Here is a 27,228-nt window from a genome sequence, read left to right as displayed (position 1 = left end):
GGCGGAGGTTACAGTGAGCCGAGATCACGCTGCCATTGCACTCCAGCCTGGGCAACAAGAGTGAAACTCTGTCTCAAAAAAAAAAAGAGTGTGCAATCATACCTCACATTAAACTAAACAGCCCACTAGATGAGCAGATTCGATCAAACAAGAAAACCATGCCAATTTACTAATATTAATATGAACTATCAACCAAAAATCGCCAGATATTAAGAAAGCATTCAAAAAGCAACCAAAACAATGATGGAAATAATGAAAGTATCAGAAGAGAACTTTTTTAAACACCCAAGGCCCAGTATTTAGATGATCTATCAAGGAGGTCCAACATCAGATGAAAACAGATACCAGAAAGTGGAAATAAAAGAAACATTAGTTTCCCCAAAATGAAGGACAAGAATACTCAGCACAATGCATAAAAATAGACCTGACTAAGCAGGGCGCGGTGACTCACGCCTGTAATCCCAGCACTTTGGGAGGCTGAGGCGGGCAGATCATGAGGTCAGGGGATCAAGACCATCCTGGCTAACACGATGAAATCCCGTCTCTACTAAAAATACAAAAAAAAAAATAGCTGGGTGTGGTGGCAGGCACCTGTAGTCCCAGCTACTTGGGAGGCTGAGGCAGGAGAATGGCATGAACCCGGGAGGCGGAGGTTGCAGTTAGCTGAAATCGCACCACTGTACTCCAGCCTAGTGACAGAGCGAGACTCCATCTCAAAAAAAAAAAAAAAAAAAAAAAAAAAGACCTGACTGGGCACGGTGGCTCATGCCTGTAATCCCAACACTTTGAAAGACCGAGGTGGGTGGATCACTAGAGCCCAGGAGTTCAAGACTAGCCTGGGCAGCAAGGAGAAACTCTGTCTCTACAAAAAAAAAAAAAAATTAGCCGGGCCTGTTGGTTTGTGCCTGTAGTCCCAGCTACGTGGGAGGCTAACGCAGGGGAATTGCTCGAGCCCAGGAGGCAGAGGCTGCAGTGAGCAGAGATCGCGCCCACTGCACACCAGTCTGGGCAAAGGGAGTGAAACCCTCTGCCAAAAAAAAAAAAAAAAAAAGATTTTCTGTTTAAAATTAGACCTACACCAAAGCATATCATCTTGAAATTTCAAGAGTTGGGGATGAAGAAATGATCTTAAAAATCTCAAGTGAGGCCAGGTGCGGTGGTTCACACCTGTAATCCCAACACTTTGGGAGGCCGAGGCCAGCGGTTCACCTGAGGTCAGGAGTTCAAGAACAGCCTGGCCAACATAGTGAAACCACGTCTCTACTAAAAATACAAAAATTAGGCCAGGTGTGGTGGACCACACCTGTAATCCCAGCACTTTGGGAGGCTGAGGCGGGTGGATCACCTGAGGTCAGGAGTTCGAGAACAGCCTGGCCAACATGGCAAAACCCTGTCTCTACTTAAAACATAAAAATTAGCTGGGTGTGGTGGCGTGTGCCTTTAATCCCATCTACTCTGGAGGCTGAGGCAGGAGAATCGCTTGAACCCGGGAGGGGGAGGTTGTAGAGAGCCGCGATCACGCCACTGCACTCTAGCTTGGGCAACAGAGTGAGATTCTGTCTGAAAAAAATAAATAGATAAATGCAAAAATTAGCCGGGTGTGGTAGCAGGTGCCTGTAATCCCAGCTACTCACGAGTCTGAGGCAGGAGAATCTCTTGAACCCAGGAGGTGAAGGTTGCAGTGAGCCAAGATCACACCATTGCACTCCACTCCAGCCTGGGCAACAAGAGCAAGACTCTGTCTCAAAAAAAAAAAAAAAAAAAAAAAAATCTCAGGCCAGGCATGGCAGCTCATCCCTATAATCCCAGCACTTTGGGAGGCTAAGGCAGGCAGATCAGGAGGTCAGGAGATCCTGGCTAACACAGTAAAACCCCATCTCCATTAAAAATACAAAAAATTAGCTGGGCATGGTAGCACACACCTATAGTCCCAGCTATTCGGTAGGCTGAGACAGGAGAATCGCTTGAATCTAGAAGGCAGAGGTTGCAGTGAGCCAAGATTGCGCCACTGCACTCCAGCCTGGGCAACATAGCAAGACTCAAAAAAAAAAAAAAATCTCAAGAGGAAAAAAAAATCACTTGATAAAAAGGATGTGAATGGACTGACTTTCATAAGATGACAAAAGGAAACAAGATGACAAAAGGAAAATGCTTTTAGAATTCCAAAGAAAAATGATGTCCAACAAAGATTTGTATACCCACTCTAGAATGTTTTTAAAAGATCACTTTTTTAAAAGTATATTAAAAATAATGTCAATAACTGAGCTACCTCAACAGTTATCTCTGAAATATCTAGGCCCCCAGAACCTAAAGCCATGTTTCCTCCAGGCCAGATCCTCAGTCTGTAGCATCAGAATACCATACATTTCAGATATACTGGCATTCTTTGGCCATAAAACTACACAGTTCTCCTTACACTTTTAAAACCAGCTACCAGAGCCAATTTGCTGGTCCTCCACGTCACAATCCTCTCAATACCTTCCATCCCCTTTAGAGAGCTTACTTTCAACATTTGAATCTTTTGAGTGGCATTCTCCCCAAGTTTATTTTTAGTGAACTTTTACTTTGAAATAATTATACATTCAGATACAGTTGTAAGAAATAATAGAGATCTCATATATCCTGGTTTCCCCCAATGTTAACATCTTACAAAAATATACTACAACATCCCAAATAAGGTATTGACTTTGACATAAATCAATCTTAGCTTATACTTCCCCAGTTTTACTTGAACTCATTTGTGATTTAGATCAAAGCAATCCTATCACATATGTAAGTTCGTGTATCTACCACCAGTGAAAAATGCAGAGCAGTACCACCACAAAGATCTCCTATTTCTCTTTTTATAAATATAACCATCTCACTCCCTTATGTACCCTCCACCAAAAATTCAATTTTATTTTCCTTTTGCGCATTAAATCACCAAAACATATATAACCCAGACATATAAATCACCAACACTTATATAAACCTTATAAATAATTAACATGAGTGTAACTTCAAAATTTATATATTTTCTGGCCAGGCCACAGAGGCTCACGCCTGTAATCCTAGCACTCTGGGAGGCCAAGGCAGACGAATTATTTGAGGACAGGAGTCTGAGACCAGCCTGGACAATACGGTATAATCCCGTCTCTACCAGAAACACACAAAAAAATAGGTGGGCATGGTGGAGTGAGCCTGTAATCCCAGTAAGTCGGGTGGCTGAGGCACAAGACTCTCTTGAACCCAGCAGGCAAAGGCTGCAGTGAGCCAACATGGCAGCACAGCACCCCAGCCTGGGCGACAGAGCGAGACTCTGTCTCAAAAAAAGTCATATTTTTTCAACTTTATAAAAAACTGAAATATTATTCAAGTTAAAATTAGTCACAAGTAGAAAAACCAAGACAAAATTCTTTTTCTTTTTTGTTTTTTTTTTGAGACAGGGTCTCACTTTGTCGCCCTCCCTGGAGTACAGTGGTATGATCATGGCTCACTGCAGTCTTGACCTCCTGAGCTCAAGTGTTCCTCCTGTCTCAGCCTCCTGAGTAGCTGAGACCACAGGCACATTCCACCAAAAAATTAGCATTCAGCTAACTTTATGAATTATTTGTAGAGACAGGGTCACCCTATGTTGCCCAGGGGGCCCCGAACTCCTGGGCTCAAGCAATCTTCTGCCTCGGCCTCCCAAAGTGCTATGATTACACGAATGAGCCACTGTGCCCAGGCTCCAAAATTCTTAAATCATGTTCAGAAATAAAATATACTTTAAGGCCGGGCGCAGTGGTTCACACCTCTAATCCCAGCACTTTGGGAGGCTGAGGCGGGCAGAACATGAGGTCAGGAGTTCGAGACCAGCCTGACCAACATGGTGAAACCCCGTCTCTACTACAAATACAAAAATTAGCCGGGCATGGTGGCTCACGCCTATAATCCCAGCTACTCGGGAGGCCAGGGCAGGAGAATCGCTTGAACCTGGGAGGCAGAGGTGGCAGTGAGCCAAGATCACGCCACTGCACTCCAGCCTAGGCGATAGGGCAAGACTCCATCTCAAAAAAAAAAAAAAAAAAAAAACACTTTAAAAATTGATACAACTTATTTTCCTCATAGAATAACCCATAAGTGTCTACTGAAGGCCAACAATTACAAATTTAAAATTGTGCTAAACTTTTCCAAATTTTACATATGTACCTAACAAACATAAAATGCACTGACCTTATACTCCACCCAGGGTATGTCACACTTTACTCAGTCTGTAACAACTTACCCTCAATTTCACTGGGGCTGGCTGATGTCTTTTTTTAACTTCTATCCAAGGTTCTGAGTCCAGGTCAGGCAAACTGGTAGACAAACCTCTAGACATTGCTTGAAGAATACTTGTTTCACTGTTTTTCTTTGGGCTCAATGGGCTTCCAATTCTTGGAGAATTTGGGGCAGACTCTAAAATTTTAAGTTAGTTCTATAGTTAAAATGATAATGGCTTTTCTTACTTATAAAATACATTTCATTTTTTCCTTAACTGGGGCTTGATATTTTTTCACAAAAACATGATCAGTCTCAACTGTAAGCTTTCCAGTGATTTTCAAACCTGAAGGGCTCATAAGATTTTACTCAAAAGTGAAGCCACTGAATAATTAAAGAATGTCACCAACTCTTACACAGACAACTACATTCATGTAAACTTCTCAAAAATATCAATGTGAGTCACTTCCTAATTATGACAGTACAACTATTAGGAAGTCAAGTTCTCTGAAAAATCTTAGATTAAAATCTATAAATTATAAGGAAATTATGGAATCTCAGTTGCTATTAAGCCATAGTTAAGCTAAATGCACATCTTATTCAAGGTAAAATTAGTCTCTTGTTCTACTAGGGTCTATACTAAAGCCATTATTACTCCTACTTTTCACATTTCCTTGGTTCAGCAAGGTTTGCCTACTGCAATAAATGCAGTGTAGTCATTTACTACTTTGGCTCATACTGAAATACTTTAAAAAGTGAAATGTCGACCGGCCTGACCAACATGGAGAAACCCTATCTCTACTAAAAATACAAAATTAGCCAGGCGTGGTGGCGCATGCCTGTAATCCCAGCTACTCAGGAGGCTGACACAGGAGAATCGCTTGAACCTGGGAGGTGAAGGTTGCAGTGAGCCGAGATGGCGCTATTGCACTCCGGCCTGGGCAACAAAAGCGAAACTCCATCTCAAAAAAAAAAAAAAAAAAAAAGAGTAAACGTCACATCACTAACGCACACGGCCCTGGCAATAACATTAAAAGCATTTAAAAATTGCTGGAACTTAAAAGGTCTTTCTATACAGTACACTTCTGTAGGTTTATTTTTAATCAAAATGATAAAATTCAAATTGCAGCCAGGCGCAGTGGCTCACACCTGTAATCCCAGCAGTTTGGGAGGCTGAGGTGAGTGGATCACAAGGTCAGGAGTTCAAGACCAGCCTGGCCAAGATGGTGAAACTCCGTGTCTACTAAAAACACAAAAAAATTAGCCACTCCTAGTGGTGAGCGCCTGAAATCCCCACTACTCAGAAGGATGAGGCAGAGAATTGCTTGAATCCGCGAGGCGGAGGTTGCAGTGAGCTGAGATCCGCGCTCCAGCCTGGGCGACAGAGCAACTCTCTGTCTCAAAAAAAAAAAGAAAAAGAAAAAAAAATCAAATGGCTTCTTTTATAAATATTTTTTCAAAAGTCAAAGATATTTAAATATTTTAAGTTATATTCATATTTAGATCTGAAGATGCAATAATATGAACTTGCTTTGGACACAACGTGTCTTTTAAAAATGTACTCTGTAACATTATGTTGTAAGCCTCAAATATACACAATAAAATTTATTTTTCAAAAATGTATACCATAAAATTCTTAACATCATTAACTCCTCTAAGTCAATTCATTGAAAATATTGAGAAGTTAAATGTTAAATGCAGAAAGCTGAAATAAAATAACACCAGCAATCTTTTTTTTAATATTTACTAAATGAAAGGCACATTTCAAGAATGGGTTTAAGAAGAGTATTTCAAGATTTTACATTCATCTACATGCTAGACATAGATGAGAGTAAAATCAGATAGCTTTAATATCTTCCCCTTGGACACATGGACTCAACCAGGACTCAACTACTAGATTACTGTATTATTTATAAAAGACTATATATTGTTTCATAACAGGAAAAGCTCTAGAACTGTGCTGTTCAATACAGTAGGCACAGCCGGTCGTGGTGGCTCATGCCTGTAATCCCAGCACTTTGGGAGGCCGAGGTGGGCGGATCACCTAAGGTCAGGAGTTGCAGACCAGCCTGACCAACATGGTGAAACCCCATCCCTACTAAAAATACAAAAACTAGCTGGGCGTGGTGGTGGGTGCCTGTAATCCCAACTACTTGGGAGGCTGAGACAGGAGAATCCCTTGAACCAAGGAGGCAGAGGTTGCAGTGAGCTGAGATCTCGCCATTGTACTCCAGCCTGGGAGACACAGCAAGACTCCATCTCAAAAAAAAAAAAAAAAAAAAAATAGAGTAGGCATTAGCTATATGCAGTTATCTATCACTTCAAATGTGGCTAGTCCTGAAACATGCTCAGGACAAGAGTAAAATACACACCAGGTATTAAAGACCAGGTACTCCCAACCCTGCTAAAAAAAAAATAGTGCCATTAATTTTTACATTGAGCATATAACATTTGGATCTACTAAGTTAAATTAAAATATCTATTTAAAATATTAAAATTAATTTCATGTTTTATAATTTTAAGAATACTAAAATTTTTAGAGTTATATATATGGCTCACATTTTTATCGGACACTGGTGCTCTGTAACTTTATTAACAGCACATACATCACCAATTCATTCACAAAAAAAGTACAAGTGAAATACAAGCTTTGGATGAACATTAATAGTCTAGTTATAGGAATGGGAAAAATATTAACTCCAGAGAACACTTTTTTTTTCTCTTTAATGAACCATACATGAAACTTTTTTTTTAAGAGACAGAGGATGGGCACGGTGGCTCTCACGCCTATAATCCCAGCACTTTGGGAGGCCGAGGCGGGCGGATCATCTGAGGTCAGGAGTTCAAGACCAGCCTGGCCAACTGGTGAGACCCCGTCTCTACTACAAAAAAAAAAAATACAAAAATTAGCCAGGCGTGGTGGTAGGCACCTGTAATCCCAGCTACTTGGGAGGATGAGGCACGAAAATCACTTGAACCTGGGAGGCGGAGGTTACAGTGACCCACTGCGCTCCAGCCTGGGGGACAAGAACAAGACTTTGTCTCAGAAAAAAAAAGAGGGCCTCTTACAGCTGTACAGTGCCATGATCATAGCTCACTACAGCCTCAAACTCCTGGGCTCAAGCAATCCTCCCAACTCAGCCTGCTGAATAACTAGTACTACACGTACACACCACCACACCCAGCCAATTTAAAAATATATATATTTTGTAGACTGGGTCTCACTTTGTTACCCAGGCTGGTCTTGAACTCCTGGCCACAAGCAATCCTCTCACCTCAATCTCTAAATCGTTGCGATTATAGGCATGAGCTACTGCACCTGGCCCAGAGAACTCTATTTCTAATACTATGAATTATCAATGTTCATACTAAATAAAGCCTTAAAAGTAGATGAAGAGCTGGGCTCGGTGGCTCACGTCTATAATCCCAGCACTTTGGGAGGCCGAGGCAGGTGGATCACCTGAGGTCAGGAGTTCGAGACCAGCCTGACCAACATGGTGAAACCCCATCTCTACTAAAAATACAAAAAAATAGCTGGGCGTGGCAGCACACACCTGTAGTCCCAGCTACCCAGGAGGCGGAGGCAGGAGAATTGCTTGAACCTGGGAGGCGGAGTCTGCAGTGAGCAGAGATTGTGCCATTGCACTCCAGCTTGGGCGACAGAAGCAAGACACCGTCTCTTAAAAAAAAAAAAAAAAAAAAAAAAATTATGAGTTTTTGGTATGTCACCCAGTCTGGCCTCGGAACTCCTGGGCTCAAGCATCCTCCAAACTTTGCCTCCCAAGTAGCTGGGACTACAGGTGTACACCCCCACACTCAGATGTTTCTTATAAAATTATCTCTAAATGTTATTTAAGCTTGAATTATGCTTCTACTGGGAAGTAAAGCATTTCAATATATTCGCCAACACATATGCTTAGAAATGAAATGACATTAAAACACTAAAGAATTTGGGTAAGACAAGAAAATGTACAATTCTTAGAATAAGACTCGTAAAGGTGTTAACCTCATAATTAATTTATATATATGCTCTGTGTGGTCTGCTGCATCTTTTTTTTTTAATAATGAAAAGATTTCAAACTATACATCTGAACGGATTAAGGGTAATAGTAAACCCCTAATCTTCCAAGACAAAATGAGTTTAAATGACTTAGATTACCTGATATTAAACTTACTTAGATGACTTAGATTACCTGATATTAAACTTACTTAGAAACAAAAAAAAATTTAGATACATATATTTAATACTTGTTTTAATTTGTAAGAACACAGAAAATTTGTCTTTGCTGCTTTTATTAACCGAAAATTATCAGTGGCCGGGCACAGTGGCTCATGCCTGTAATCCCACCATTTTAGGAGGCTGAGGTGGGCTGATCACAAGGTTAGGAGTTTGAGACAAGCCTGACCAACATGGTGAAACCCCATCTCTACTAAAAATACAAAAATTAGCCAAGCCTGGTAGCGCGCACCTGTAATCTCAGCTACTCGGAAGGCTGAGGCAAGAGAATCGCTTGAATCTAGGAGGCAGAGGTTGCGGTGAGCCGAGACTGCACCACTGTACTCCAGCCTGAGCGACGGAGCGAGACTCCGTCTCAACAACAACAAAAAAAGAAAATTATCAACTAAACTCTCCAAAGATAAATCACCATATACATTTCATCTCTGGTGTGATTTTTTTTTCTACCTTGGGAGGATCACAGTTCTGGGTAATTAAAAAGGTTTCCTGAAAAAAGGATTACATATTTTATGTGTGGCAATTTTTAAAATTCTCATTGAGTGGTGCTAAGAGTCAAGGGAAAAAAAAAAAAAAGAAAGAAAAACCTACATTACAGTGCCCTTGTGAAGATTACTAAAATTTAAAAAAAGAAAGAAACCCAACATTGTCAGGTAACTGACCTTTCAATTCTGATGAATGAAATCCTTTAAGAGTTAATAGTAAAATACTAACAATATCCATAAAACTGCAAAACCTATGTTTCAGAAGTAATCTTACCATTCCCATAATCAATGTTTTCTGGTGCATAAAGGTAGATATCTGCTCAGTTCAACCCCTATTAGAAAATTCAACCTCCAGATAGGAAAAAAAATAGAAATTTTAATCTCTTTGATGAAGAAGACCAATTATGTTAGAATATTTTACCATACAAATCCCTCAGAAATCATAAAGAGTTATGTTGTTAAAATTTTAAGGTCTTCAAATTTGAGATTAAAATGATATATAGTTTCACTACTTTTCTCTACTCATAGATACATATAAGCACAGTCTATGCTTCTTATCCCTATTTCCACTTCAAATTTTTGGTGACATACTACTCTCCACTGACTTAAAGAAACTAGGATTTCTTATCACTAGGAAATTATTAAGGTCAGAAATTTGGGAATTCATGGAAAGAGGTGATTTACACATTTATTCCTATGACCTAATGTGAATCAGCATAATTCTAAGAACCCTCCATCTTCCTATATTTCTTCATTAACCATCTAGTTTCTGATATATAATCTAAATAACCTAAAATTTATGACATTTTAATATATACTGGCTTGTTTCAGGCAATATGTATGTGCATGCATCTGAGTGTATATTAAAAAACACAAAAATGTACAAGACATTATGATTTTATTCTTATAATTTTATTAGCATGCATAAATGGTTAATGGACAGGCATTACCAACTTGACTGACCTATCTTGCCTACCCTGCAGAGAAAGTATATGCTATTTTATCTAACTTACCCAATGCCTTGTGAACCCAATGTTCACAAGCTAGCTAAAACTATCATCTTGGACCCAAGTTGATACCATAAATAAATCTAACTTATATAATCACCCACTATATCTTAACAAAAAATAAATTAAAAACCACTAGCTAAAATAATGTCACTTTTCTTCAGCTTTTAAAATGCCTGTCCAAGTTGCTTACTGGGATTAGAAGCAGAAGGCTGACAAAGAAACATAAGATAAAAATACTGTGAGACTGTCCATCGTCAATGCTTTGTTGATGGGACGTTCTCTCATACTGATGTATCAAAAATACATTTTGAAGAGTAAAGGAAGAAATAACCTCATCCAGTTCTTAAATTCCTTACCCCTTAAGTGTCCACATTAATACGTCTTATGTCCAAGTGAAACATCATGACAATATCTGAGTTTTACAATGTACACTACACTGAAAGGCAAATCAAATAGCGAAGTACTTAAGAATCTGGGAAATGCTACTCAATCCCCTCGTTTTCTGCTTTATTCATCTGGACACAAGTACATAACCCTGGAAACAGAAAACATAATCTTGCGGTATTTCCAGAATAACAATAATTAACTTTCCCACCATGAATATAAGCAACTCATGCAGCCCAGGCCAATTACACAGAAAAAGGCAGCTCCTATAAAAAGAGTAGCAGTCCTCTGGTCTGTCTCTCATTATCGCAAAGGTGGTTATCTCCACTGCAGTGCTGGCCCAACTTCCTCCACCAAGAGGTGGGAATAGACATTCTTGAACAGAAGACAGTCTGATCACTTTCATTTTTGCAGCAGGATTTGTTCCAGTATTTATAATGGCATTTCAGTGAGTCACCTATTCCACTGCATATTCCGATCAAATGACATCCAAGAGCTTCAGAAGATCATCACCCTGACTGAAAAAAGTTTAAGCACACATTTTTTCCCAAGAGGGAATGTCTTAAAAATGATCCAGGAAAAAATTATTAACATTAAATCTTTTGGAAATTCTAAACACAACCAAATTAAACAGAACCCCAATTCTGATTTAGAATGTAGGTCATCTTATCTTTCCAAGACAAGATTAAAGCATATTGGTAACAAAATTAAAGGAAGACTACCCCACTCTTGAGTATAAGACCTTTTTGGAATAATCCAATCATACTATTCCAATTTTACAGGGGAAAACGATACATATCTATAGTTATTTAGTAAAAATAAAAGATAGTTAGAAACTCCATACATGACAAAGTACACATATAATTTAAGAACAAGAAACATAAGACAGCTTTCCTCATAATTCTTAAATCCTTATTTAATTTATACCTCTGTGAGTGAGGCAATATGAATACAAAATGGGACATCAAAAGTCTTTCAGTTAGCTTTAATTTTCCTATCAAATCTAAATAAACTAAAAATAAATAAATAAGTAAGTAAATTGGACCAAATAACCCACTGTTAAATCGTTTGCTCTAGAAGAAAAAATGTTACCTGTATGTGAGCAAAAGGCTTGGCCTGGTACAAACTCTGGACAATCAATCAGTTGAGAGAAGTCTGTTGGTGGCACACTGCGTGGAGGAGGGCCTGGAATTGGCCATTTTTCTGGTTCTATCTTTTTTCTCATTTTCTCATCCACAATTTCTACTTCTGTGCTATCCTTCAGTGCCTATTAACAGAAATTGAGCTATTAAAATTATGAGCTATTTCACTGCCTGTGCCATACTTCTAAGAACCTAAAAATCTGAAAATCTGAAATTAGCAAACTAATTTGCAGTTAATGATTCTAAAAAATCCATAAGTTAACCACATAGAACACAAGTTTTAAAATCATTTGCACCTGTAAAGTAACAAATATCCTGATCTCCCACTTATTTAACTTCAGATGATATATTTTTCACAACTAGAACAGTCATTTAAGGAATACTGAATCAGCTAGAAGCAAATTGACTTTTACTATTTTCTTCTCTCTCTCATATTTCCTTGTCTTCCATTAAAATATTACCAAATAAAATTTAGGCATTTTATTATTGTAATAATCACCACAATTTATTGAATAATAAGTACTACATGTACTCATGATTCCTCACAATACCTCATAAAGAAGGTATCACCCCTACATATAGATGAGGAAACTGAGGCTCAAAGAAATAAACTTTATCAAAGATCATAGATCTAGTATGAGACAACACCAGGACTCAAACCACTATCTATCTGCAACTAAAAGTCTTAGCCATTAGGAAAAGATGCCTCCCCAATATATACTATAAGGATAAAACAAAACTAGGCCAAAATTTCTTCAAGATACAAACTAAAGCCTTATTGATTTAACTTCTCACTGAAATACAGGAGTACTCACCTTTTAGAAATTAGGATAAATACAAAATGTATAATATAAAAACAATATAAAGTTATATGTACATTAACTTATAAAAATTAAAGCCCACTACACTTTAGCTGGAGAACATGCTGTATATAATTAACAACATTAACCGGGCCAGGTGCTCATGCCTGTAATCCCAACACTTTGGGAGGCCGGGGCGGGTGGATCACAAGGTCAGGAGATTGAGACCATCTTGGCCAATATGGTGAAACCTCATCTCTTACTAAAAATACAGAAATTAGCTGGGCATGGTGGCATGTGCCTGTAATCTCAGCTACTTGGGAGGCAGAGGCAGGAGAATCACTTGAACCAGGGAGTTGGAGGTTGCAGTGAGCCAAGATGGCGCCACTGGACTCCAGCCTGAAGACAGAGCAAGATTCCATCTCAAATAAAAAAAAAAAAAAAAAGAACATTATCCATTCAGAAATGAACAGATTTTGAAAAAAGAACCTACTCTTGCTCTTAATATTAGTATGGTACTTAACTCTCAAGTTATATTTTCCATAACTGGGCATTTATTATTAGTATTATTATTATTATTTTTTGAGACGGAGTCTCGCTCTGTCACCCAGGCTACAGTGCAGTGATGTGAACTTGGCTCACTGCAACCTCCGCCTCCCAAGTTCAAGCAATTCTCTGCCTCAACCTTGGGAGTAGCTGGGATTAAAGGCGCCCGCTGCCACACCCGGCTAATTTTTTTGTACTTTTAGTAGAGATGGGGTTTCACCAAGTTGGCCAGGCTGGTCTTGAACTCCTGACCTCATGATCCACCCGCCTCGGCCTCCCAAAGTGCTGGGATTACAGGTGTGAGCCACCGTGCCTGGCCATAATTGGGCATTCCTTTAAATTACAATTAGGACTTATTTTAAATGAAACTCCTTTGAGAAGGGAGTCTGAAATATAAAATGGAAAAAGATAGGAAAGAATCCTACAGTGAAAGCTTTAAATGAGTAAAGTCAGTATATTTTTCCCAACATATATTTTCCTCATTTTGTCCACTGAAAGACCTAGAAGCAATGACGCCCCAGTAGCAAACAGTATGCCCAGCATCCAGACCATGCAACAACATGGATGAATGTCAAAAACTACCAATGAAAAGAACTCAGAGACAGAAGAAATCAATTTACACAAATGCCAGAACAGACTAATCTAATCTATCATATGAAAATCAGAAAAGTTGTTGGAGAGGCTGTTTGACTAGAAAGAGCCATGAAGGAAGTTTTTAGAATAATGAAAGTATTCTACATCTTGCTTGGGGTAATGCTTATGTTTAATTTTCAAAACTCACAGTGAACATCTAAGATCGCTGTATTTTACCATATGTTATCTATCCATGAATGTAAAAAAAAACAAAAACAAAACTCCTTGACTTTCCCATATGTTTAAATTTTCCAAAGTAAAGTTGTGGAAAAAGACTGCCAGTAGTGTTGGTTAGAATGTGAAGCAAGTCAAACTCCCAATAGTGGTGGTTTTGATTGGTTCGATACTTTAAAAAAATGTTTAGCAGTATCTACAAAAGGTAATCACACATTTATGCCCTGTTACCCACCAATTTCCCAGGAAAATAAATGCTTATGTTCACCCAGAAATATCTATGACAATGTTCACAGTAGCATCAAAGACCCAAAGTGGAAATAACCCAAATATGTCTATCAATAGGAGCATAGAAAAATTAACTGTTGCCAGGCATGGTGGCTCAAGCCTGTAATCCCAGCACTTTGGGAGGCCGAGGCGGGTGGATCACCTGAGATCAGGAGTTTGAGACCAGCCTGGCCAACATGGTGAAACCCTGTCTCTACTAAAAATACAAAAACTTAGCCAGGCTTGGTGGTGGGTGCCTGTAATCCCAACTACTCGGGAGGCTGAGGCAGGAGAATCACTTGAAACTGGGAGGTGGAAGTTGCGGTGAGCTGAGATCAGGTCAGTACAACTCCAGCCTGGGCCACAGAGTGAGATCGGTCCCAAAAAAAAAAAAAAAAAAAAAAAGGAAGAAAGAAAGAAAAGAAAGATTGATTAACTGTTATATTCATACAATGGAAAAACTACCAAAAAACAAAGTAAACAATTGCTATACACCAATATGAATAAATCTCACAGAAATAACTTCAGAAATAAATCAGATATAAAAGTCATAACACCATTTATGTGAAGTTCAAGAACAGGAGAGAGGCCTCTTAAAAGGGAGAGCAGTGGTATTGACTAGGAGGGTACAGAAAGCAGCTTGCTTGGGTCTTGAAAATGTTCTGTATCTTAATCTGGATGGCAGTTACCTGACCGTATACGTAGGAAAAAAAATCATCTCTAATCTTATGAGTTACAATATATAATGTATAAAGGCCAGGCGTGGTGGCTCACACCTGTAATCCCAGCACTTTGGGAGGCTGAGGCAGGTGGATCATGAGACTCCATCTCAAAATAAATAAATAAATAAAATAATAATAATGTATAAATTATGCCTCAATTTAAAAGAAAATATTTAAAGAAAAACTTGTGGGATGAAAAGCTCAAAGTTCTTTATGTACAGCTACTAAAGCCTCTTCCAACACATGCTTTTTATAAAAAATAAAAAAAAGAGGAGGCTGGGCATGGTGGCTCACACCTGTAATCCCAGCACTTTGGGAGGCTAAGGCGGACGGATCACCTGAGGTGAGGAGTTCCAGACCAGCCTGGCCAACATGGCAAAAACCCGTCTCTACCAAAATACAAAAATTAGCCAGGCGTGGTGGCAGGCGCTTGTAATCCCAGCTACTCAGGAGGCTGAGGCGGAAGAATCGCTCGAACCTGGGAGGCAGAGGTGGTAGTGAGCCAAGATCATGCCACTGCACTCCAACCTGGGTGAGAGAGGCTCTGTCTCAAAAAAAAAAAAAAAAAAAAAAAAGAGGAAGGGGCATAACAAACATTGTATGTAGTAAGGTATCATAGTATTCTCTTACATAAACAAACTATCTCAGGAGGAAGACACAAGAAAGAAGTAACACTGACCACTACCAAGGCAGGCAATTCATTCATTGTTGGTGAGAAATGGGAAAAAAAATTTTTTTACCATATACCTTTTTCTTCCTTGGACAATCACTGGAAGATAACCATATAACCTTTTCAGTTTTGAATTTTGTGTAATTTATTTCCTATTTAGAAATAATAAATTTAAAAGGGAAATGAAGAACACAGAAAGTGAAACATTCATCACTCAGGCCATAAAAGGATCATATAAAAATTACACCATGCACAAAATTAAGGTAAAGACCTAGAAGAAACAGAGTTACACATATTTTTATTAAAAACCAAGCCTTGGTAATCCTGAACTCCTAAACAATGAGTTACTGGGTACATCAGTATTTTCCACTATCTGAGGTTTTAACTGACTTAGCTATTAATTTTGGTTCTTTTCTTAATGATACAGACCTACTACTATGAATAACTACCAATGCCGGAATACATAGATGTTGCATTCTTACTGCCTGGTAGTAAGAGAGACTTGAATGTGCAAAGACTTGGAGATAAAAAGAAAAGAGCACAAGTTTTGAGGAACCACAAGTTCAGACAATTTAGAAAACAAAGTTTGAGATGAAAGTAGCAGGCACAGTTCTGAGGCTGATATTATATTAATTATTCCTCTAAATCCTCATACTCTATTATAGCTTAAGTATTATTTGCTATATTTTAACAAGAAAATTGAAGCATGAAGATATTACGTTAATTGCTTAGTTATACAACTGGTAAGCTATAGAACCAGGATCAATTTGCTCTAACAAATGGAAGACACAAAAAGCTTTCAATTATGGGGAAGACATCAAGAATGCCGTAAGCTAAAAAATAAATGAGTGGAGAAGAATCAGATTCAACAAGTTTGGTTTGCGTTTGCATACTCAACCAGGGCAGATACGGGTATCAGCTAAAGTATTTTGCTTCTCCTGAGAGTTTTTCAAGAAAGGAAAAACTTGAGCATATTCAAATACATATGAGAAGAAGCTGGCAAAAATGAAATGCATGAAGATAAAGGAGTTATCAATAGAAAGACATCGTTTAAGACTAACAATAATAGCAAATGTTTACTTATTTAGAGCTTACTACATTTGCCAGATACTTTCATTAACACAATTCATCCTCATGACAACCCTAGGAAATATATATTACTGTCTCCAGACACTGACCATAGTCACAGAGCTACAAAGGACATATTCACAGGTCCATGATCTTGATATGTTAACACTGCAATGCCTAATGAAGCCTTACTTTCTCAACAGAAAAAGAACACCTTTCCTACTATTACAAATGGTAGGTGCATAATGAATGTTAAGTGAATGCAGACTTATGTTCTTCTAAATTGCTATGCTTATGTGTTTCTGCTTTTCAATAGTGGTATTATTTTGTAGTGTATCATTAGCTACTGTATCAGTGCTAACCATAACAGTAGCTCAAAGCTTCCTTTTAAAAATCCTTCCTTACTGCTGTAGCTTGTAAAAACAAAATGTCAATGATCTTAAAATTGTGCTTGAGGATTTAATGGGACTACAAACAGACCAAAAAGGCATACAATAATAAAATTACAATGACATTCGTACAGAAGTAGACAAGGAAAAAATGGCAACCATTTCATAAAAAACGGCAGCTGAGTTGGCTACAGCACTTTGCTATAGCACAATGGCAGCAGTTAATAAACTCATTCTAATGCCGGGGGCGGTAGCTCATGCCTGTATTCCCAGCACTTTGGGAAGCTGAGGCAGGAAGATCACTTGAGGCCAGGAGTTCGAGACCAGCCTGGCCAACATGGTGGAGCTCTATCTCTACTAAAAAATGAAAATAAATAAATAAGTAAATAAATAAACAAACTCATTTTACTATGAATCATAATATTTGCTCTAGAGCAAATTTTGCAAAAAAAAAAAAAAAAAACTAATTTTCTCCGTTAATTACAATATATAGAAACCTTATATACTTATCTATAAACAAATGCAATAATGACATTGCTTACAGTATTTTCATGAAACCAAGAACCATTAATTATACACCAACAAATCATTATTTTACATTGTTTTCAAAACATGGATTTTACTATAGTAAAATCAATTCTCCTGTCTCAGCCTCCCAAATAGCTGCGATTACAGGCATGTCACCATGTCCAGCTAATTTTTGTATTTTAGTAGAGACAGAGTTTGACCATGTTGATTCCAAGCTGGTGTCAAACTCCTGACCTCAAGTGATCCACCCGCCTTGGCCTCCCAAAGTGCTGGGATTACAGGCATGAACCACCGCGCCCAGCTCTGTAGTTGATTTTTAAAACACGAAGCACATATGTGTTCAACAACTTGCTATTCAAAGAAGCCTGTTAAGAAATGAAGCCAGGCGTGGTGGCTCATTCCTGTAATCCCAGCACTTTGGGAGGCCAACGCAGGTGGATCACCTGAGGTAGAAGTTCGAGACCAGCCTGACCAACATGGTGAAACCCTGTCTCTACTAAAAAATACAAAAATTAGCCGGGCATGGTGGCAGGTGCCTGTAATCCCAGCTACTCGGGAGGCTCAGGCAGGAGACTCGCCTGAACCCAGGAAACGCAGGTTGCAGTGAGCCGAGATCACGCCATTACACTCTCCGATCTGGGTGACAGAGCAAGACTCTGTCTCAAAAAAAAAAGAAAATGAAAAGACGAAAACTAGGAAAAAATATTTGCAAAATACATAATGGACTGGTATCCAGAATGAAGAACTCATACAATTATCTTTTAAAAAACATTTCAATAATAACGAACAAAAAATCTGAACAGACATTTCCACTAATAAGGTATGCAGACAAAAAAAGCACATGAAAAACTGCTAATAACTTTAATCACTAGTGAAATGCAAATTAAAACCACAATGAGTCCAGGCATAGTGGCTCACGCCTGTAATTCCAGCACTTTGGGAGGCTGAGGAGGGCAGATCACAAGGTCAAGAGATCAAGACCATCCTGGCCAACATGGTGAAACCCCCATCCCTACCAAAAACACAAAAGTTAGATAGGCGTGGTGGCATGCGCCTGTAGTACCAGCTGCTTGGGAGGCTGAGGCAGGAGAATCACTTGAACCCAGGAGGCGGAGGTTGCAGTGAGCCAAGATCGCACCACAGCACTCCAGCATGGGTGACAGAGAGAGACTCTGTCTCCAAAAACAAACAAACAAACAAAACACAATGAGGCCAGGCGCGCGGTAGCTCACGCCTGTATTTCCAGCAATTTGGGAGGCCAAGGCGGATGGATCACCTGAAAGTCAGGAGTTCGAGACCAGCCCGGCCAACATGGTGAAATCTTGTCTCTATTAAAAATATAAAATAATTAGCTGAGCGTGGTGGCAGGCGCCTGTAATCCCAGATACTTGGGAGGCTGAGGCAGGAGAATTGCTTGAATCTGGGAGGCGGAGGTTGCAGTGAGCCAAGATCATGGCATTGCACTCCACTCCAGCCTCGGCAACAAGAGCAAAACTGAAGCTTTGTCCCAAAAAAACAAAAAATCCACAATGAGAAACCATTACATATCTATTATTCAAAAAACTGACAATATCAGCAATGATAAGGCTGAGGAATAAGTCCCATACAACATCATGGGAATGCAAAATGGTAAAGCCACTTTGGACAACAGGTTGGCATTTCCTTATAAAGATAAGCATATACTTACTATACTTTCCAGCAATCACAATACTAGATATTTATCCAACAGAAATATATGAATATACGTGTGTGTATATATATATATGCCTATAAAAATCTTCATGCTTTACTCATACTCTCCAAAACCATAAACAATCTGAATGTCCACCAACAAATGAATGGATAAACTGTGGTATATCCATACCATGGAATACTAGTCAGCAATATGAAACAACTACTGCTACATGCAACATAGGTGAATCTCAAAAGCACAATACTAAGTGAAAAATCAGAAACAAAAGTCTACAACTTTTAAAATTTTATGATAGTCTGGAAAATGCAAAACTACAGGGATAAAAAGCAGACTAGTGGCCAGGTGTGGTGGCTCATACCTATAACCCCAACACTTTGGGAAGCCAAGTGGGGGTGGATCACCTGAGGTCAGAAATTCAAGACCAGCCTGGCCAACATTGGGAAACCCTGTCTCTACTAAAAATACAAAAATTAGCTGGGTATGGTGGTGCACTCCAGTTATCCCAGCTACTTGGGAGGCTGAGGCAGGAAAATCCTTGAACCTGGGAGGCAGAAGTTGCATCGAGCCAAGATTGTGCCACTGCACTCCATACTGGGCAACAGAATGAGACTCTGTCTCAAAAAAAAAAAACAAAAAAAAACAGACTAGTGATTGTGGTTACCAAGGGCTGTGTGTAGGGAAACAAATTGGCTAGAAAAAAAGGATGTTGAAAGCATTTCTAGAAACAGGCCAGATGACAGATTTTTTTCCCCCCAAAGTGCTGGGATTACAGGCATGAGCCACCATGCCCAGCCAGAAGGACTATTTTAAATTAGCCTTTCAATAAGTGGGAATGGCTGGGAGTGCTGGCTCACACCTGTAATCCCAGCATTTTGGGAGGCAGAGGTGGGCGGATCGCGAGGTCGGGAGTTGGAGACCAGCCTGGCCAAGACAGTGAAGCCAAGTCTCTACTAAAAATACAAAAATTAGCCGGGCATGATGGTGTGTGCTTGTAGTCCCAGCTACTCAGGAGGCTGAGGCAGGAGAATCGCTTGAACCCGGGAGGCCGGAGGTTGTGGTGAGCCGAGATCGTGCCACTGCACTCCAGCCTGGGCAACAGAGAGAGACACTGTCTTAAAAAATACATATATATACGTATATATACACACACATATATACGTAGATATATACACACATATATATACGTAGATATACACATATGTATATACATATATGTGTGTATATATATACATATATGTGTGTATATACATATATGTGTGTATATCTACGTATATATATGTGTGTGTATATATACGTATATGCGTGTATATATATATACAGGAACACATGCTTTTTTACAGTAACCTGAAGAAATTTTTGTTTGATTGCGCTGTTGCACTCTACCACCCAGGTGTGAGCCGCCGCGCCCAGCCCTGAAGAAGTTTTAAGGACCAGGGATGTTCAAAAGGGTTAAAGTTTGAAGGATCAGGTTTAAAATAGGTTGACTAACTGAGGGGGAGGGGAAGGAGAAAATACATAGTAACATTATTAGCAATACTTTCAGGGGTTTCCCAGGTTAGACATTTATGAAGGTTTTACAAAATAGAAAAACATCATGGAATGCTGTCTGAGCCTCAAGCAACTACAGATTGTTTTTAATACTTTGTTTTTTAGAGAAGTTTTAGGTACAAAGGAAATTTGAGCAGAAAGTACAAATTGTTCTTCAAATGAGCAATTACCTCTAAGATGAGATTAAGGTTTGTAGTGAGAGCCTGAACACGCTGAAAACCAGCAATCAGGGAAATAGGCAAGAAACCTTGTTCATCCATCTTTCCCCGAAGAAAGAAGTCTCGTTCCAAATTTTCTACACTGAAGTAGTATTCACTGAAAAGAGAAATCAGAATTTCATCCATTTATTTAGTAGGAAATAAATATTTCTACTGCTCCCACATTAACTGTGAAAACCAATCATTAACATGAAAATATTGTAATTTGGTTAACAATATGTATAGCTCTAATACAACATAGGTAGGGTAAACATATAAGATAGCAAAAAACCCTACTGAATTAATAATTTCTCTTATACTTAAAATACTGATTATTTTCCAAAAAATTAATAACTTCTATTTAGATCAGCTTCACTAAATATAAAGAATTAAGCTGCTCATTTTACCTTAAAATAGTTCAATAATTGATTTTAATGAGTTAATTACATGAAAATCTTTACAAAGCCACTTCTACTTGTTTCATTTAAGCATTAGATAACAAAGCTAATCCCATGTTAGCATAACGCCTTCCACCTTTTTCCCAGTCGCTGAGAAGAGTGGTATACTGGAAGTATCCCTTGTCAAATTCGCACACAGAAAAGTAGTTCATTTTGTTTTCTAAATTGACAAAGTATTGACATGTTTAATACTTCTGAAGCCTAGTAACCAGCACAATTCTTAGTTAAAAACTCAGTGAACATGGCCAGGCGCGGTGGCTGACGCCTGTAATCCCAGCACTTGGGGAGGCTGAGACGGGTGGATCACCTGAGGTCGGCAGTTCAAGACCAGTCTGACCAACATGGAGAAAACCTGTCTCTACTAAAAACACAAAATTATCCGGGTGTGGTAGCGCATGCCTATAATCCCAGCTACTCGGGAGGCTGAGGCAGGAGAATCCCTTGAATCCGGGCAGCAAACATTGCAGTGAGCCAAGATTGCGTCATTGCACTCCAGCCTGGGCAACAAGAGCAAAACTCCATCTCAAATAAAAAAAAAAAAAAACTTAGTGAACACACAGGCATATGTGCACATATATATTTTGAATGATTCAAATTCTCCATGCTTCTTTCTTTGATAGACTATAAGACGTTAAGGGTGGCCCGGTGAGGTGGCTCACGCCTGTAATCCCAGCACCTTCGGAGGCCGAGGTGGGTGGATCGCTTGAGGTCAGCAGTTTAAGACCAGCCTAACCAATATGGGGAAACCCCATCTCTACTAAAACACAAAAACTAGCTGGGCATGGTGGCGGGTGCCTGTAATCCCAGCTACTTGGGAGGCTGAGGCAGGAGAATCGATTGCACCCGGGAGGCAGAGGTTGTAGTAAACAGGGACCGTGCCACTATACTCCAGCCTGGGTGAAAGAGCAAGACTGTCTAAAAACAATAATAAGAGACATCAGCCGGGCGTGGTGGCTCACGCCTGTAATCCCAACACTTTGGGAGGCCAAGGCGGGCAGATCACGAGGTCAGGAGATCGAGACCATCCTGGCCAACATGGTGAAACTCCGTCTCTACTAAAACTACAAAAAATTAGCCGGGCGTGGTGGCGGGCGCCTGTAGTCCCAGCTACTCGGGAGGCTGAGGCAGGAGAATGGCGTGAACCTGGGAGGCGGAGCTTGCAGTGAGCCAAGATTACACCACTGCACTCCAGCCTGGGTGATGGAGCGAGACTCCATCTCAAACAGAAAAAAAAAAAAGAAAGACATTAAGGGTGAACAGAATATAGCTAAAGAAGGAATATCCTTGACACCATGAGGCACATGGAGGCAAAAATATAGAAGATGATTAAATGTTTTATCTTCTCTTGAAAAACACAAACCCACTTAACCTTTGCGAGAGAAGTGTAAATGGATGAACTGTCAGTATGATCAGTAACTACAAATCCCAAGATATAAAGATAATATTCACAATACATTTAATAATAGCCTTTGAGAAATACATGTTTATCCACACCACAGGAAAGGTTAAAGAGAGAGAGAGAAATACATGTTTAACTAATAGCCTTCATAGGCTGGGTGCGGTGGCTCACACCTGTAATCCCAGCACTTTGGGAGGCCGAGGCAGGCGGATCACGAGGTCAGAAGATCGAGACCATCCTGGCTAACACAGTGAAACCCCGTCTCTACTAAAAATACAAAAAATCAGCCGGGCGAGGTGGCGGGCGCCTGTAGTGCCAGCTAGGTGGGAGGCTGAGGCAGGAGAATGGCGTGAACCCGGGAGGCGGAGCTTGCAGTGAGCTGAGATTGCGCCACTGCACTCCAGCCTGGGCAACAGAGCGAGACTCCATCTCAAAAAAAAAATTATAGCCTCCATATATATAAATGAGAGTATGAGGATTTTAAAGACAGAGAAGAAGACAAATGGGGAAAATATAGAGAAGAATGATATAAAAGAAATACATAACATCAATGATGATGGGGCCTACAGTTTAATAATCCCACACTATTTCCAAATCACAGATAAAGTTTTCAAACATGGAATACAGGTTATGAGAAAACAAACCAGCTCACATTTTGGGGTATAAAACTCAGTGACTAAAGATGCCCTTCAAGTATATGGGCCAAATTCTATCTTTGAAAAAAAGGCACCTATAACTGGAAACTGGTTTTCAGCTACCTTTTACTGAAGGGGAAGAAAATAAATCAGCTTATTTTAAGAATGTAAATATCCTAATTTTCCTTTAATAGTTTGATATTTACCCAATTGTCAGAGTGCAAAGCTCTCTCAAAGACTACTGAAATACTACTGATATCTCAGTAACACTAGTAAATCATTTACTCTTTTTTTTTTTTTTTTTTTTTTTTTTGAGATGGAGTTTCACTCTTATTGCACAGGCTGGAGTGGGATGGCATGATCTCAGCTCACTGCAACCTCCGCCTCACAGGTTCAAGCGATTCTCCTGCCTCACCCTCCTGAGTAGCTGGGACTACAGGTGTGTGCCACCATGCCCGGCTAATTTTTGTATTCTTAGTAGAGACGGGGTTTCACTATGTTGGCCAGCCTGGTCTCAAACTCCTGACCTCAGATGATCCACCGGCCTCTCAAAGTGCTGGGATTACAGGAGTGAGCCACCACGCCCTGGCCTCATTTACTCTTTTTAAACACTGAAGGAAAAAATCTAAGTCTTAAAGAAATGAAGATTCTGATGGTTGTTATACCTCAAAAGCCTTATTCATAGTGTCTGGCATGCGGTAGATACATAATACATGTGTTAAAATTCTAAAATTTCATGCAGGGCGCGGTGGCTCACGTCTGTCATTTCCACACGTTGAGAGGCCATGGCGGGCAGATCACCTGAGGTCAGGAATCCGAGACCAGCCTGACCAACATGGTGAAACCCCGACTTTACTGAAAACACAAAATTAGTCAGGCATGGTGTTGCATGCCTGTAATCCCAGCTACTGGGGAGGCTGAGGCAGGAGAATCGCTTGGACTCGGGAGGCGGAGGTTGCAGTGAGCCGAGATTGCACCACTGCACTCCAGCCTGGGTGACAACAGCAAAACTCCATCTCAAAAGAAAAAAAAAAATTCTAAAATTTCAGACATTAAGACATTTGATTTAGTCACAAGTTACAACTGTTCTTAGCTGTGAGATGTGAACTTCCCTAAATCAATAATAAACTGTCCTGGCCAGGCACTTTGAGCTCAGGCATTCGAGACCAGACGGGGCAACATGGCAAAACCCCATCTCTACTAAAAATACAAAAATTAGCTGGGCGCAGTGTCACGCACCTCTAATCCCAGCTATTCGAGAGGCTAAGGCAGGAGAATTGCTTGAACCCGAACCCGGGAGGCAGAGGTTGAGGTGAGCCGAGATTGCGCCACTGTACTCCATCCTGGGCGACAGAGTGAGACAATGTCTCAAAAAAAAAAAAAGAAAAAGAAAAAAGGAAAAAATCTCTAAAGATCTGCAAATCTGTAAGAGTGCTGTCATCTGAGTGCCAAGTGAGATTATCACAGCTAGAAATAATCAAGATCTTTACATTTTAATGCTGACATCACAAACAATTAATACAAATTTTCACTTAAAATGTTAAAAACAAGTAGGCCGGGCGTGGTGGCTCACGCCTGTAATCCCAGCACTTTGGGAGGCCGAGGAGGGCGGATCACGAGGTCAGGAGTTCGAGACCAGCCTGACCGACATGGTGAAACCTTGTCTCTAATAAAAATACAAAAATTAGCATCTCAAAAAATTTTTTTAAAAAGTTAAAAACAAGTAGAGTGCAATAAAAATTTTTAAAATGTTTTAAAAAAAAAGGTCAGGCACGGTGGTTCACACCTGTAATCCCAGCACTCTGGGAAGCCGATGTGGGTGGATCACCTGAGGACAGGAGTTTGAGACCAGCCTGACCAACAAGATGAAACCCCGTCTCTACTAAAAATACAAAAATTAGCCAGGCATGGTGGCATATGCCTGTAATCACAGCCACTCAGGAGGCTGAGGCAGGAGAATTGCTTGAACCCGAGAGACAGACGTTGCGGTGAGCCGAGATCGTGCCATTGCACTCCAGCCTGCACAACAAGAGCGAAACTCCATCTCAAAAAAAAAAAAAAAAAAAAAGTTTAAAAAAAAAAAAAAACCCTCAACCATTTTGAATACGTTTAGGCCTCATACTTTACAATACATTTTGCATCATTTTTCCACGGGTGTCAGGAAAACTTTTTTTTTTTCTTTTCTTTTCTTTTTTTTTGAGACGGAGTCTGGCTCTTTTGCCCAGGCCAGACTGCAGTGGCACTATCTCAGCTCACTGCACGCTCTGCCTCCAGGGTTCACACCATTCTCCTGCCTCAGCCTCCAGAGTAGCTGGGACTACAGGCGCCCGCCACCACACCCGGCTAATTTTTTGTATTTTTAGTAGAGTCGGGGTTTCACTGTGTTAGCCAAGATGGTCTCGATCTCCTGACCTCGTGATCTGCCCGCCTCGGCCTCCCAAAGTGCTGGGATTACAGGCGTGAGCCACCGCACCTGACCAGGAAAACTTTCAGTGACTTCTTAAAAGGAAAATCAAAATCTCAATCAATCTGCCTATCTATATATTAGAAACCAAATAATACAAAGTAAGAAGCAGGACTCCTTAATCAAAAGCCACATCTCCACTAATCAAAGAATGGTATAAAAATAACAAGCCACACTAAAGCTAGTGCTCTACTAACATTTGCCAAAATCCCTACTGCTAGAACAACAACAAAAAAAGAGGCATGACCAATGCCATGTCTGACATTTTGCTCAGTGTCCTAGGGACATCATCAAGTCCTACCTTAGAGGCTCTGGATTCTACACTGCATGATCAGAAATTTTGTCAACACTGAAGTAGCTCTGCTCCTCCCTCACTTGTATGAGCACACTGGAGGCCGATTATCCTGACATGGAGTTGCATGTCCACTGTCAGGTCTCAGAAGGGACTTGGCAGCAAAAGTTACAAAAAAGACAGTAATAATGGTATGAAGTTGACAGCCACATGTCAAGCACTTTCTGCCCATAAAAAGGCCCTTTTCTTCAGTGTTTGCATCAACTGTAACAAAAGAAGCAAGAACAATATAAACAAGTTGCTCCACACTGTAAGCAAATTGGATCCACCATGAAGGCAACCCAGGAAGGTGCCTGACTGATGATGATAAAGAAATTTTCTAGTAACAGAGTAGAGTCTATTTTATTTTGGAAAAATAGATGATTTTAAAATGCTTATGCCCTTTCAAAAATAGCCCTTTTCCTTCACCTTGTAAGGAGAGAAAAATTTCAAGTTTTAACAAATTGGTTAAACCAACTGCTTGGCAACATTTTTCTCTTGCCTCTATAAAAACATACTATATAAATACGCAAAATATCCTATACAATACTAATATGCATAGGGTTTGTTTTTTCTTTCAGAAAATAGAACTAATATTCTCCTGACTTCACATTCAGTACCCAGAAAGCAACTACTATGAGAACTAGAGTAAGAAATCTGAACTAAAATATAAGGTAGTCCCCATTTAATTGTGTCACAAAGAAAAACTTAGAAGATAAAAAAAAAACTTAAGAATTCAGAAGTCAATTGCTAAGAAGGAAATCAAAAGATACCACCATTTTTTATTTATGTTCATTTGCAAATTCTAATATAAACACCTATTGGCAAATAATAAGCCAAATTTTACTTGTTCAATTTCAAGTATATATAGAGAAGCTTTACAGTCTCATATTTATTCATATTTTGCAATAACATTTTACTTAATCTCCTTTAAGGAGAAAAATATCTAAATAATACAGAAGCCAGGAGACTTATATAAACAACATAAACCAAATATAAAATTTTTAAAATACCTATTTTAATCACATTCCCTAAAAATATGTAATCAAAATAATTTTTAACATTTTCCAACCTTTACAAATAAGTAGCTTTAAAAATGTTATAAACAGGCCAGGCACGGTGGCTCACGCCTATAATCCCAGCACTTTGAGAGGCCAAGGTGGGCAGATCAGCTGAGGCAAGGAGTTCGATACCAGCCTGTTCAACATGGCGAAACCCGTTCTCCACCAA

General features: G+C 39.6%; 1 protein-coding gene across 14 annotated transcripts in view; it reads right to left on the bottom strand.

Moving 5' to 3' along the window:
- The window catches only part of LARP1B (La ribonucleoprotein 1B), a 154,830-nt gene that overhangs the window by 97,880 nt on the left and 29,722 nt on the right, over positions 1 to 27,228 (bottom strand). For 10 of the 14 annotated variants that reach the window (XM_024245941.3, XM_024245940.3, XM_063723656.1 and 7 more), the window contains 3 exons: positions 20,685 to 20,829; positions 11,427 to 11,601; positions 4,247 to 4,419 (listed from right to left, as the gene is read on the bottom strand). In XM_024245941.3, coding sequence (XP_024101709.1) covers positions 4,247 to 4,419; positions 11,427 to 11,601; positions 20,685 to 20,829 — 493 coding nt within the window. Of the gene's footprint in view, positions 1 to 4,246; positions 4,420 to 9,821; positions 10,853 to 11,426; positions 11,602 to 20,684; positions 20,830 to 25,968; positions 26,219 to 27,228 lie in introns of those variants that run through there. The other 4 variants (XM_024245944.3, XM_024245943.3, XM_054554491.2 and 1 more) reach the window with 2 other exon arrangements.

The sequence above is a fragment of the Pongo abelii genome, chromosome 3, assembly GCF_028885655.2.
Source record: "Pongo abelii isolate AG06213 chromosome 3, NHGRI_mPonAbe1-v2.0_pri, whole genome shotgun sequence".
NCBI lineage: Eukaryota > Metazoa > Chordata > Mammalia > Primates > Hominidae > Pongo > Pongo abelii.
The sequence above is the reverse complement of the archived record's forward strand: the minus strand, read 5'-3'. Positions and strand labels throughout refer to the sequence as shown.